Source organism: Sarcophilus harrisii, chromosome 3, assembly GCF_902635505.1.
Source record: "Sarcophilus harrisii chromosome 3, mSarHar1.11, whole genome shotgun sequence".
Classification (NCBI taxonomy): Eukaryota; Metazoa; Chordata; class Mammalia; order Dasyuromorphia; family Dasyuridae; genus Sarcophilus; species Sarcophilus harrisii.
Window position 1 is genome coordinate 186,217,841 of NC_045428.1, and position 13,230 is coordinate 186,231,070.

At 34.1% G+C, this 13,230-nt stretch overlaps 1 protein-coding gene across 2 annotated transcripts in view; it reads left to right on the forward strand.

Moving 5' to 3' along the window:
* The first annotated feature begins 71 nt into the window (after positions 1 to 71).
* The window catches only part of ZNF654 (zinc finger protein 654), a 102,512-nt gene continuing 89,353 nt past the window's right edge, over positions 72 to 13,230 (forward strand). For both annotated transcript variants that reach the window (XM_023500297.2, XM_031958847.1), the window contains exon 1: positions 72 to 325. In XM_023500297.2, coding sequence (XP_023356065.2) covers positions 140 to 325 — 186 coding nt within the window. In that variant the 5' untranslated portion in view covers positions 72 to 139. The remainder of the gene's footprint in view (positions 326 to 13,230) is intronic.

The window sequence follows — 13,230 nt, forward strand, 5'->3', positions numbered from 1 at the left end:
CCGGAAGTAGGGCCCCGGCGGAGCAGCGCTTGTCCGGCTAGGGGGGAAAGAGGGGGAGGGAATTAGAGGAGGAGGAGTAGGTTAGCAGCGGCAGCGACGGCTTCGCTGGGGCTGGTACGCGCTGGGCTGCGAGAACCTCATGGCGGAGGAAGAGAGCGACCAGGAGGCCGAGCGCCTCGGGGAAGAGCTTGAAGCGATCGTGGAATCCCCTCCGGGCTCCGTCGCGTTCGGAGCCGGGGCCGGGGGCGATGGAGGAGGCAGCTGCGGCACTGGAAGCAGCAGCAGCAGGATCAGCAGTCGGGATTATTGCCGTCGCTTCTGTCAGGTGAGGAGCAGCCGTGGGCCGCCCTCCTGGCTGCTTGGGATGGAGGAGTTCAGGAGGGACGCTTCCCCTTTGACCTCCTTCTCCAACCCCGTATTTTCTCCTCCTTCGCCTTCCCCGGGTCCTGAGGGCTGCTTACGGCGCACGCTCCTCCCTGCGCCCCTGGGGGAGGGGGGGAGGGAACGAAGGCTGCGGGCACCCGGGCGGGGGGGCGGGGTCGCAGTGACCCTGCTACTTCAGGGGTGCAGAGGAGGTGAAGGGTCAGAGGGAGGTAGGAGGTGTTGCCCTCTGGCCCCATGGTCTTCTCCCTCGACTTCCACATATTACCTCTTCCTCTCCTCTCCCTCCCCCGTCTTTTTCTCGTGTGCCCAGGTCCTGAGGTTTAAGTCAGTGCTTGCTTGAGACCATCTCTTTTCCGGTGTTAACCATCCAGTTCCCTTCCTTACCTCCTGCTTGTCCCACTCACACACACCCCCATAACCTATCTAAGTATTGCTTCTGCTTTGCTCTCTCCTTCCCACCTTGTTCTCCACTGTTTCGGGGTGAGTGACATGTCAACTCTCTGCTGCCCCCTTTCCTGTCATCTCTTTCCCTCCCCCCCCCGCAGTCAGGGTCTCCTGTCATCCCCTCCCTGACACCCGGCTTGGGCTACTTTTCTCTTTTGCTCAAACCCTGAATCAGTGTCTGTTTTCTTCTGATTTTTTCCCTTCTTGTGGGAAATTGTCCTTCCCCCCCCACCCCCCAACACCTTACTTAACTCCCCACCACCTTTCTCTATACTAATCCTGAGGAAAGTCGTTCTTTATTGTTGCAGTTCCGACTTCTTCCTTTATATTATAGTCATGATAGTGAAATAGTGTAGAGGCAGTGATAGAAAACTCTTTGCCTTTTTTCAGTCTGTAGTCACTGTATTTTATTGTAGTTTCGAGTTTTGGGATTAAATCGAAACATCCCTACTCCTAAATACTTACCTAAGAGAAAATTTAAGAGGTATGCTTTTTATTAACATGCATAATAAAATTTTTACATTCCCTCACAGCACCAAAGATCTTACTTCTGGCTTCTGTTTTCCATATTGCAAGTTTGAGGTTTTAAGAGATTCTATTTGAGAAGACTTCTAGTCCATGTTTTTTCTTTTTGCTTTGTATTTTGCCCCCTTTTAAAGAAATAGGAATGAAAAGTAATGATAGTGACCATGAAATTAATGGATATCCTATTTGCTGGCATTTTACTGTGTCTTTTGTGTCGTTCTGAATCCGGATGTTGTATAGGGATCAAAAATAAGGTTGACTACTTCTTGTAAATTTTAAGCTGTTTATTCATTGACTTTTTTTTAGAATACATGGCTTGTGGGTGGCAGTTGTTTTGACCTGAAGGTGGGCCCCGTTATTGATTGGCGCTGAAAACAAGTGTCCTGACTTACTTGAAAATAAAACCTTTTAGTGTTTCTCTGAAGTAGACTTAATAAGTCTCTATCTTAAGTGCTCTTATCACTATTGTTAACGATCTACAAACCAGGTAATCAGAGTAAAATCTATAGTCTTTTCCTGAAATTGATGTTAGCAAATTTTTTTTTCCTGAGTCAATTGAAGTTAACTGACTTGTCCAGGTCACACAGCTAGGAAGTATTAAGTGTCTTGAGAGCAGAATTGAACTCAGTCCTGACTTCAGGGCTGGCGCTGTATTCACTGCGCCACCTAGTAGCTGCCCTGTTACAAATGATTTTTGACTACCTTGACTAAAAAGAAAACTGTTTGCTACATTTAGACCCATTGTTTAGTGTTAAAAACCTGATTCTGTAGCTTTTTTTGTTTTTACATTTTTCTGCAATCCATATGATAAAGATGCTACATTATCTTGTTATATTTTTTGATACTGTGATCTTTTAATATAGAACTTAATTGTTTCAGAGGAATATTTTTGAAATATTTACATTATTTTTAAATTTTGCTTATTGTGGTGTTCCATAACTATTTATGGAATTAACTGGTTAGTGGAAGCAAAATAATTATGAACAAGAAAAACAGAAAAAAGGATCTATCCCACATTGTAAAATTGCAACACATCAAGATATCTACATGCTTCAATGTATCAGAAAGTTTTATTATATATAGACTTGCTATTTTTACAAAATGCTAGAACTCATTTTTAAAATCTAATTGTGGAATCTATTCTTCTGATTCTTTTTTTAGATGGCCTAAAATATAAAGGTTTTTAATCTGAGGTTCTTGAACGGTTTAAATATTTTAATTGCTGTTTCCTTATAATTGGGTTTTTTTTTTTTGTAATCCTATGTATTTCAAAACTTTTGAAGAGGGGAGAGGAAAATGTTAGAACTCGTTTTAAAAATCTAATTGTAGGATCTATTCCTCTGAACCTTTTTTAGATGGCTTCAAATATAAAGATTCTTACTCTGAGGTTCTTGAACTGTTTAAATATTTTGATTGCTGTTTCCTTATAATTGGTTTCTTTTGTAATCCTATGTATTTTAAAACTTTGAAGAGGGAAAAGGAGAATAAGTATTTTTATAGCACTATTGCTTCATTTGATCCTCAACAACTCTATGAGATGAGTACTATCCCATCTCATAGTTGAGGAAAACTGAAGCAAATGTAGGTCAAATGATTTTCCCAGAGTCACACAGCTAGTAAATGTATGTCTAAATTTGAACTCAGATCTGTAGTCCTCTGTACCACTAAACTGCCTCTATATATAGGCTTTATCCCTGGAATAAGATTTGTTGAAAAAAAAAGTTTTGCCTTTGCTGAATTTTACCCTGTAGCAAACAAGTTTTAGTGTAGTCATCTTAAATTTCTTGATGCTAATAGGCATGGGTAAGGGGGCAATGGATTATCTATATTTATAAAATCCAAATCAGTAGTCCAAAATTTTTAGAATTACTTTTACTTTTATAATTTTTAGCTAACAATTAAATAAGTTCCCATTTGTTAAGCAGGCTGAGTTATCTGTGAATAATCTGCAAGATAGTTAATATGCATGTAAAGAATTAATTTTGAAATTATTCATTGTACATGTATGGTCTTGCAGAGCTGAAAATGTGAAAGACTTCAAGTAAACTTTCTTGAGAGGAGTAGAAATACTGAATGAAACTTTCTTGACAGCTGGTTTTAAAGGTGGAAAGAAACGTTTGTATAGAGGAGGGGTTATTAACTTGCATGTGTCATGGTACTTTTTGGTTGTGTGATGAATTGTGTACACCCCTTTTAAAAGTAATATTTTAAGATAAAATATATAGAAATACAAAGGAAATCAGTTATAATTAAATGTAGTTATCAGATTTATAAAGGCACCAGGTTAACTTTTTGGTTAAAATATCAAAGCTGGCCTTGCGTTTCCTACCTTAAGCAATAATAAAGCTTATGATAGATAATATATTACGCTAAACATGTATTTAATGTATTTAATTCTCTTTAACAATTAAAACATTCCTTCCTAGCTGTGTGACCCTGGGCAAGTCACTTAACCCCAGTTGCCTCAGCCAAAAAAAAAAAAAAAAGGAAACGTTCTCTAATAGTTCTCAAAGTAGAATTAAGGATCCCTTAGAGTTTTCTGATTTTCCGGATGGGATGGAAAGTGATTTTATGACAACAATATTATACTGAAAGCTGTATGAAATGGATGAGTTGGCCACATGAATTATTATTATAACATGAATCCCTCTTCCTTGATATTCCATCATTGCCAGTCTTTACAATTTGCTTCAATTCTAGAAGGAAGACTAGGAATACAGAATTTTTAAAATGTGATGGATGCAAAAAGAAATGGAGGATTTTATGTTTGTGACTTCTTGAAAAAGTTTGTGAGAGTACCCTTGGGTTTTTGGATGAATAAGTTTAATAATTTTGCATTTTAAATATTTAAAGGAAAAAAATTAATAGCTCAATTAGAATATAGATATAATCAAGGGAATGATTGAACAACTGGTAATGCTGAACAACTGACTAGAGGTGGGATGGAGTGTATATATATATATTTAATTTTATCCACTTTGTTAAGTCTAAATAGTTTTTTATGTACTTTAAGTGATACCCTGATTCATAACCTTTTCTGATTTCTGAGGTGTAAATGATCACACTGAAAAATACTACAATCTACTGTTTTGAATTGGCTGCAGCTTACTCTTGGAAGTAAGCACCACCTGGTGTGTGATTCTGGACAAGTTATTTAACCCTTGGTTACCTCAGTTTCCTTATCTGTAAAATGGGAGTAATAATAGAAAATTTTAGAAATTAGAAAGTTGTTGTGTAGATAAAATAAGATAATGAAGTAAATCTTCAACTTCCATAGGGGTAGTAATGTTTCTAGAAAATTGTGCAAAAGACTAAGAAAGGAAAGTTGATAACTTCCAACCACCAGAAACTGATCTTTTGCTAGAGATTGCTGAAAATATACTTTTCTGCATATAATTCTTTATAGCAAAATATTCTGATGATATACCCTTTTTTCTTAGATAGTAAACACGAAATAACCCATAAAATGCAGCATACAAAATAAAATTGTTAACATGCAAAACATTTTCTTGCATGTCCAAGAATTTTATGACTTTTATCCTAACGCTGTAATTTTAAAATTATTTCAGACAAAATGTTCACTTTTCATTGCACATAGAATCTATAGTACCTTACATACTTTATTTTTGTGAATATAATGAATTGCTGATTTGTTAACATCAAATTTCTGACTTACTGCAAACATTTCAGCATGAAGTTTGTTTGGCTTACATCTTTTTTCACTGAGCTGTATAATTGACTTTGCATGGCTGTGCTTAGAGCCCAAAGGATTTGCACTACACTTTGGGGGCATAAATGCAGCACAAAACTTGAATTTTAAGGGCAAACAATGAAAATATGTGATGAATGCATGAGGAACTCTTTATAATGTAAAGTGAACAAGACCTAATAAGATGCCAGCTGTTCCACAAATGCTTATGCATGGTGCCTTTCTTTTTTTTTTCTCCTGCACATAGCTGGAAGTATGCAAGATTGCCAGTTTGAAAATGAAAATGAAGGTACTAATAAATTCCATGAATACTTGGAGTCCTATTGAGGACTATTTGTAAAGCATTTTGCAAACCTTAAAGTATTAAATAAATGATAGCTATTATTATTGTATATCTGGGAGTTCTTGTTAGTTTTAAAGTTGTAATCTTCTACCTAAACTTGATTACTATATTTAATAAGTTGACATTGTATTATAAGTTCTGAAAGAAGGATTGTGTAGTTTTGCTCCAAACTTCTTTTTTCCCACCCCATACACTATCATAGTAAATTGCATATATGTATTTAATAAATATTTGTTTGTAAATTTGATGTTTATTAAATATTAGGTAATATAAGGAAGATACATTTTTTTTCTATTTATTGACATGAGGAGCATGTTTCCTAGCCTTCAAAGAAATGCTTCTTTTATTTATTGAACCGTTTATGTTTGTTAGTCTAGATATTTCATGTATAGTATAATCTTGTTAGCATCTTTCTTAAATCTCAAAGGATTAAACTGGGCACACTATGAATTTAAAAACAGCTTTATGTACATATACACATGTGTACATATATTTTCAACATTGTGTTTTTTTTTTTTTTAATTTTAATGACTTACCAGACCTTACTTATTACCATACATTAAGTATGTATACTATTTCTAAGGGATAAGAGTGAAGGACTGTAAACTCTAGTGAATTTGTTTTACTCCTGTTGACTTCCACTAGGTAGATGCCTAAAGACATTCAACATTTCATACTACCTCATAGAAATGCTTGCTTTATATAGAAGTAACTAGTCTAGCATATGTAACTCTGATCTGGGATTTCAGCAGTAATTACAAACATTTATGAAAAGAAATTACTGAATTTTAAAGCTAGGAAGGATCTTAAAAATCTAGCCTCTTTATTTTCTAGTTGAAGAAATTAAATGTACTTAGCAATAAATAATTAATTGGTGTTAGGATCTTGCTTATTTTATACCACCAGTAATAGAAGCTGAGGAGTAGAAAAGTATTAATAGCTTACTAAGGACAATTGGTTCTACTTGAGTATGTGTGTCTTAATACTTTTCAGTTTTTTATAGTTAATCATTTCCTTTAGCATAGCAATAGTAATTACTATATTAGAGTATTACATATAATATATTATGTATTATTTTAATGAGCCACAATTTATTTAGCCATTGTTCATTTGTTGGATACCTATTTTGTTTTTAACATTTTACTACCTCAAAAGTTCCCTTATGAAGATTTTGGATCTTAATGTGTATAGGACCCTTCTGTTTTTGATCTTATTGGAATATGTACCAAGCAATAGGATTTTTGGGGTTGGAACTTTTAAGGACCATTTCTTTTTGTAGTTAGAAAGTCAGGAAATTTTGGGTTATGCATAATTGCCATGAGACTGAACAAATAACTTGACTTCTTAGTGTTCTTGGTAACTCTAGATTATAATTGCAAAGAAGATGCTGATTGATTGTGGGGGGAGATTATTTATGCCAGTGAAACTACAGGTCTAGTTCTTTTTGAGTTTTCTAGAATGGTTGGGTCAACTTATAGTTCCACCAAATGTATTAGTGTATTAGTCATCTTGTAATTTTTCCTTCATATCCCTTTCCATCTTTTGTTATGCTTACCAATTTGTTGAATGTGAGGTGAAACCTCATTTATTTTTTCAATTCTGTTTCATTTGGTTGTCAACTGTTGCAGTTTTTCTTTTGGTTTACCTACATTTTAGCAAAATATGTGACAAAGTCTGCTTTTTGTGTCCTTAAGGGAAAGAGGGAAAGATGTTTGGTAAATAATGGTAGTCAGGTAGATTTAGAATATACAGAATGTAATTAATTAATTAATTGTTTACTGTCAACTTAGAAAAAGTCTCTTGTGAAATGTCCTAAGCATCATTTTTTGATCTTACAGATTTTAATATTTTTGTCATTAATTTTGATTATTTTTGTCAGTTACTTATATTTATAGATGACCCAAAGCTAGTAGGTATTTATTTTTAATTTATTGGATGACACATCGAATGATAAGATCCAAAAATATCTTGATAGACTTGAACATTGTCTAGTGATTAAATCTAATAAGAAAATTGATCGGGTTGAAATTTAAGATTTTAAAATTTTGATTTCAAAAAATTAACTTATAGTACAGATGTACTGGATAGAGTTTGTCTGAAAAAGATTAGGGGGTTATGGTATACTACAATCTCAATATGTGTAAATAATGTGAGATAGCAGCCCTCCAAAAAAGTAAGGCATTCTTTAGATTAGAAGAGGCAAATTTTTTATCCAAAATACAAGAAGTGACTATTTTACTGTATCGTGCCCTTATTCGGGGTCTCTCTAAATTATTATTTTCAGTTCTGGTAAATTTTAGAAACAATTGAAAAACATTTAGAGAAAGTTGATTAAAGGGGTGATGGACTTCAATGTTATATTCTTAAATCCTTTCTGATTTTGTGACAAAGATTTCATGACAAAGATACTTGAGTAGTTTGCCATTTCCTTCTCCAATTCATTTTACAGAGAAGGAAACTGAGCAATACAGGGTTAAATGATTTATCCTGGATCACTCTGCTAGTAGGTGCCTGAGACCAGATTTGAACTCAGGCAGATGAGTGTAGACCCAGCACTGTACAAACTGTGACACCTAGGTGCCCAAGGTCATATCATGTTTATTAGTTCAAGAACCTGGTAGTATTTAGCTTGGGATATAGAAGATTTAGCAGGGTAGGGAGGTTGGGAGGCTGTGGATTAGAGCTGTCGTGAGTATTTGAAGGTATTTGAAGGGCCATCACTTGGGTGATTAACCAGATTTATTCTTCTTTGCTCCAGAAGAACACCAGAGGGCAGAAGTAGATGTAATGAATGGGTGGATGTTGTATCATGTAAAGAAAATTTTTCTACTAATTAAAGCCGTCCAAACAGAATCGAATACCTTCAGTAGTAGTAGTTTTCCCATCACAAAAGTCTTAAAGCAAAAGCTGAATTGGTACTTGAAGCATTGTAGATGAGATTTTGAAATCTCCCTAGATTCTGTGAAATGTTTTGTTTTTCTTTTCCATATCTTTTTTTGTACTAAAGCATAAACATGTAGTGTGTCAAGCACTGGAGATGCCAAGACTATTTTTCCTATAGTCTTCCTCTGAGAGCACACATTGTAATTACATTAAAAAGTATGAGGTATAAAGAGTACTAAAAAGGGATAATTTCTTAACCTTGGAATTACCAAAACACTTGTTGCAGTCCATTGTATCCAATAGACATTTAATACATTGATGAGTATGTGTCCTGTGACAGTTGGTATAGTGGATATAAAGCTGATTTCAGATCCAGGAAAATCTGGATTCAAGTCTTCACTCTGTGTGGACTAGTCTTATATACTATCTTAGGTAACTTTCTACGACTGAATTGCAGAAATAGTACAAATCTGCATTTAAAAGGAATTTGTTCACCTGGGGAATTACCCTTGCAGTAAAAGAGTGTTAAAGCTCAAACGTATTAAGGTATTAAAGTTCAAAACTGTACTAAAACTTTTAGCATATACAGCATAATGGAAGAGAAAAGTATTGCATGGGAACTGATTGTTCATTTTACTACATCTTGTGAAAATAATATGCTGGCTATAAAACTAATAAGATTTTTAAAAATAGAATTCAATTATTCTTTCTTAAAAGCTTTGTTAGTTTTAGAATATGAATTTTAATACTTATATCAAACACTCTTTCAATTTACTTCTATAACTCTTCAAATATTTATTAAATGCTTGTTAGGTAAAGTGGACTATCCAGGAACTAGGAATACAAAGGTAAAACAAAACAGTCCTTGATTTCTCAGACTTTATATTTGAACTTGCAGAGAAGTCCAAAGAGGGCCTGAGATTTGCAAAGAAAATGAGAGACACAAAATACTTAGATGGGTTTTAAAAGAAGGGAAATATTTCAGTAGAAGAAGATAATGCAGGAAAATCTGACTCAATTCTCTCCATTTGAATTATGTGCAACATTTTCTGAACTATTCAAAGCAGCTATTAAAAAAAATCTAACAGAAGTACTTTAGAGCTAACTTATTCCTGGCAGAATTATTTTTACTTTTCTAAAATTGTTCATTTTTTAAAAAAAGTTTTAATTTTTTTTTTTTTGCCTTTTTTGTAAATTTGACCTTGCTTGAATTTCTACTATTTATTGTGATGACCGCATAAAATTTTAGAGTCAGAAATTCAGGTTCAGGGATAATTCCTGATCTTTATTCTTTGCAGAAGTGAATGGCTATACTAAGTGAGAGCAGTTGCAAAGCCAACCTGGCCAGCAGTGCTCTGCTTCTCTCACTCCACCCACCAAATCCTCTGCAATCTCCTATACAACACACCCAGTTTGCAGAGAGTGGGTGGGGCCATTCTTTCTCCAAGCATATATTAATAGAGTATTGCCCAATTGCTAATTAGCTTCAAGTGCTAAGAGGGACTTCAGTGCAAAGAGAGCTTCAGGATCTTCAGCCCATTACAATTCATGAAAATTGAACATTAGAAAGACAAACTACTACAGTTGGTTTTATGCGTTTCACATATTTAAATTTAATTAACTAAACATATGAAATAGAAAAAATGCTTAAAGAAATTCTCATCCCTCATGGTAGTTGCTAATAAAAGCACTTTCTTTTTTGTATAAGTGATTATTTCATTATATCTATATGCAAGTGTCTGAACTCTGCTCTAATTAAATAAATTTTCTTCAAAGATTTTTGGAAAACTTTATCGTTCAGATTACTTTAAAGTTCAAAATATTTAAGACCATAGAATATTGAAACAGGAATAGAATATCAATGGAATTCTAAACCTTTAGGTCTAGGAGAAGTGAAATGATTACTAAGCAAACAAACATACAAACAAACAGCCTCATAGAAGATCATTTGTGTGGAACTGGAAGAGACCTCAGTAGTCTATCCTCCAGGCCAAACCGCTCATTTTGTATGAGAGGTAAAGGGAAGCCCAAGTTCATGCAAGGTAGCAAGTAGCAGAAGAATATTAAAGCTTTGTAATATAGTATTAATTTGGAGAAGGAAATGACAGACTACTTTAGAATCTTCCATGAACACCGCACATGGCATCATGAAGAGTTGTATACAATTGAATGACTGAAAAGCAAAAACAACATGGTATTAATAAAATTAAGACTATTCTCTCTTGGTTTCCCTTTTACCTTTCTAATTGCTGCTGCTTCTTAGTGGTTGTTTTAAAAAAATTTTCCTCCTCTACCACCCAATTGCAGATATCATGCTTTATATATAGCCAGAATATCTCCTTTGATCCAACTTTTCATCTTTATCTGCTTGTTCAACATTACCACTGGGATTGTCACCTTTCTTCTGTAACCAAATCAAAACCACAATCATCTTTGACTCATCCTTTTCTTTTCTCAATCAATGGTAAAGTTTTGTGAGTTCTGCCTCTGTAGTATGTTTAAGGTATTTTGCTTTTTGTCTACTTACCCATACCATATCCCTAATTTGGAATGTTTTCATCTTCTAGGCACTTTCTAGATCTAAATATCATATAAATATCTAGTATTCTAAATCTAAATAGTATTACAGTCTGATAAGGCACACTCTTGTTTAAGTATTTTTAGCATCTCATTTCCTATGTGATCAAATAGAAATTTCACTTTCCATCAAAGGGCAGATAAAGAACTGGAGAAGGGAGCTCAAACTCTGGGAACCAAAGAGAGAGATTCATAACCTGACTCCAACCTATTTTTCTAACTTTTTTTTTTACATGTTTTCCATCTGTTCAAACTATATTCCTGCTTAATTTTTTGTTTTGACTCGTACAGGTTTTTTCTCATTTCTCTGGAATGTAGTCCCCTTTCCTCTGTAAAAATTTCTGCCTTCAAGAACCAGCCATCTATCCTGTAAAGGAAGTCTTCTTGGATTCCTTCAGCCCTGAATACTTTCCTTGAATATTTTGACTCCTTTTTCTCTATCGTAATCTACCTTTTATTATCTTTATGGATTAATTTTTTAAATCTTGGGATCCAGATTCTTCTGTCCCTATACTCCCTACCCCCTCCTCAATACTCCACTCACATATCCATAATAGGCACTTATATATCCATTGAATAATAAGGGTTTGGTAGACAATTCCCTGAAATCTGAGTTACTGGATTTTAAATAGCCTCTTGTCACATCATTTACTTGGTGGCCTTTAATGATAGTAAAAATAGTACTAAACTATGTCATCAGTTTTCATTATCCTAAATAAATAACAGATAAGCACCATTTGTATATTGTGGACTCCAAATCTTTTATTTATTTATTTATTTTTAGCCAAAATTTTGCCAGTTATTTTTTTTTTAACAATTATAAAGTATAAACATGATCATTATTAATTGAATTTGAACAGGCTGATACTTTAAAAGTAAACCTCTGAACTCCTGGAAAAAATAAAAAAATTATTTTGAAGTCATTTAAAAGGGCAAGGATATCGGGGCATTTATGACTTCAGTAAGCTTTTTTTTGGTAATTTAATGATTACTGATAAAAATATTCTAAACTAGATAAATCAATATTTTTTTCATGTTTTAGAATTAAGAACAAATCCAAAACAATGTAGCTCTGAGACATGCTATTCTCAACAGCTGGTAAATATATAATTGAAAGAGTTAATTTTTGAATTAATTGAAAAAGTTAAATTTCTCATGGCCCTTGATAAAATCCATTCCTTTTATTTTTTATTTTAAAAATTTATTAATATTTTTTATTAAAACTTTTTATTTACAAAATATATGCATGGGTAATTTTTCCAACACTGACCCTTACAAAACCTCTTGTTCCAAATTTTCCCCTTCCTCTCCTAGCTGGCAGGTAATCCAATACATGTTAAATATGTTGAAATACATGTTAAATCCAATATATGTGTACATATTTATACAGTTATCTTGCTGCACAAGAAAAATCAGATCAAGAAGGAAGAAAAAGAAAAACTGAGAAAGAAAACAAAATTCAAGCAAATAACAACAGAGTGAGCATGCTTTGTTGTGTTCTACTTTCTGTTTCCTTGGTTCTCTCTCTGGGTGTAGATGGCTCTCCTCATTACTGCACAAGTGGAACTGATTTGAATCATCTCAATGTTGAAGAGAGCCATGTCCATCAGAATTGATCATTGTATACTCTTCTTGTTGCTTGTATATTATGAGCTCCTGGTTCTGCTCATTTCACTTAGCATCAGTTTACTTAGGTCTCTCCAACGCCTCTCTAAAATCATCCTGCTGGTCGTTTCTTACAATAGTATTCCATAGCATTCATATACCATAATTTATTCAGCCATTCTCTTAATTGATGGGCATCTACTCAGTTTCCAGTTTCTTTCCACTACAAAGAGGGCTGACGTAAACATTTTTGCACATGTGGGTCCCTTTCCCTCCTTTAAGATCTTTTTGGTATATAATCCCAATAGAAACACTGCTGGATCAATGGTATTCACAGTTTGATAACTTTTTGAGCATAGTTACAAACTGCTTTCCAGAATGTTTGGATCTATTCGCAGTTCCACACCAGTATCAGTGTCCCAGTTTTCCCACATCTCCTTCAACATTGGTCATTATCTTTTCCTGTCATCTTAGCGAATCTGACAGGTGTGTAGTGGGCTTTTATTTTTTTAAATAGCATAATAGAGTTGAGTTTGATTTCATTTGTACCTTATAATGATTATTAATTTTTAAATTTTAAATTTAAATGCTCAAAAATAATTTTAGAATTTACAAATGACTAAAGGCGGGACCAAGATGACCAAGTAAAGAAGCACTGGACTGAGCTCTTCTTCCAAGTGCCTCAGATTAAAAAAAATGAGTAGGTTAGAGAACAAGTCATAGACAAAATAAATAACTTCATTAAAGAAAATGACAACAT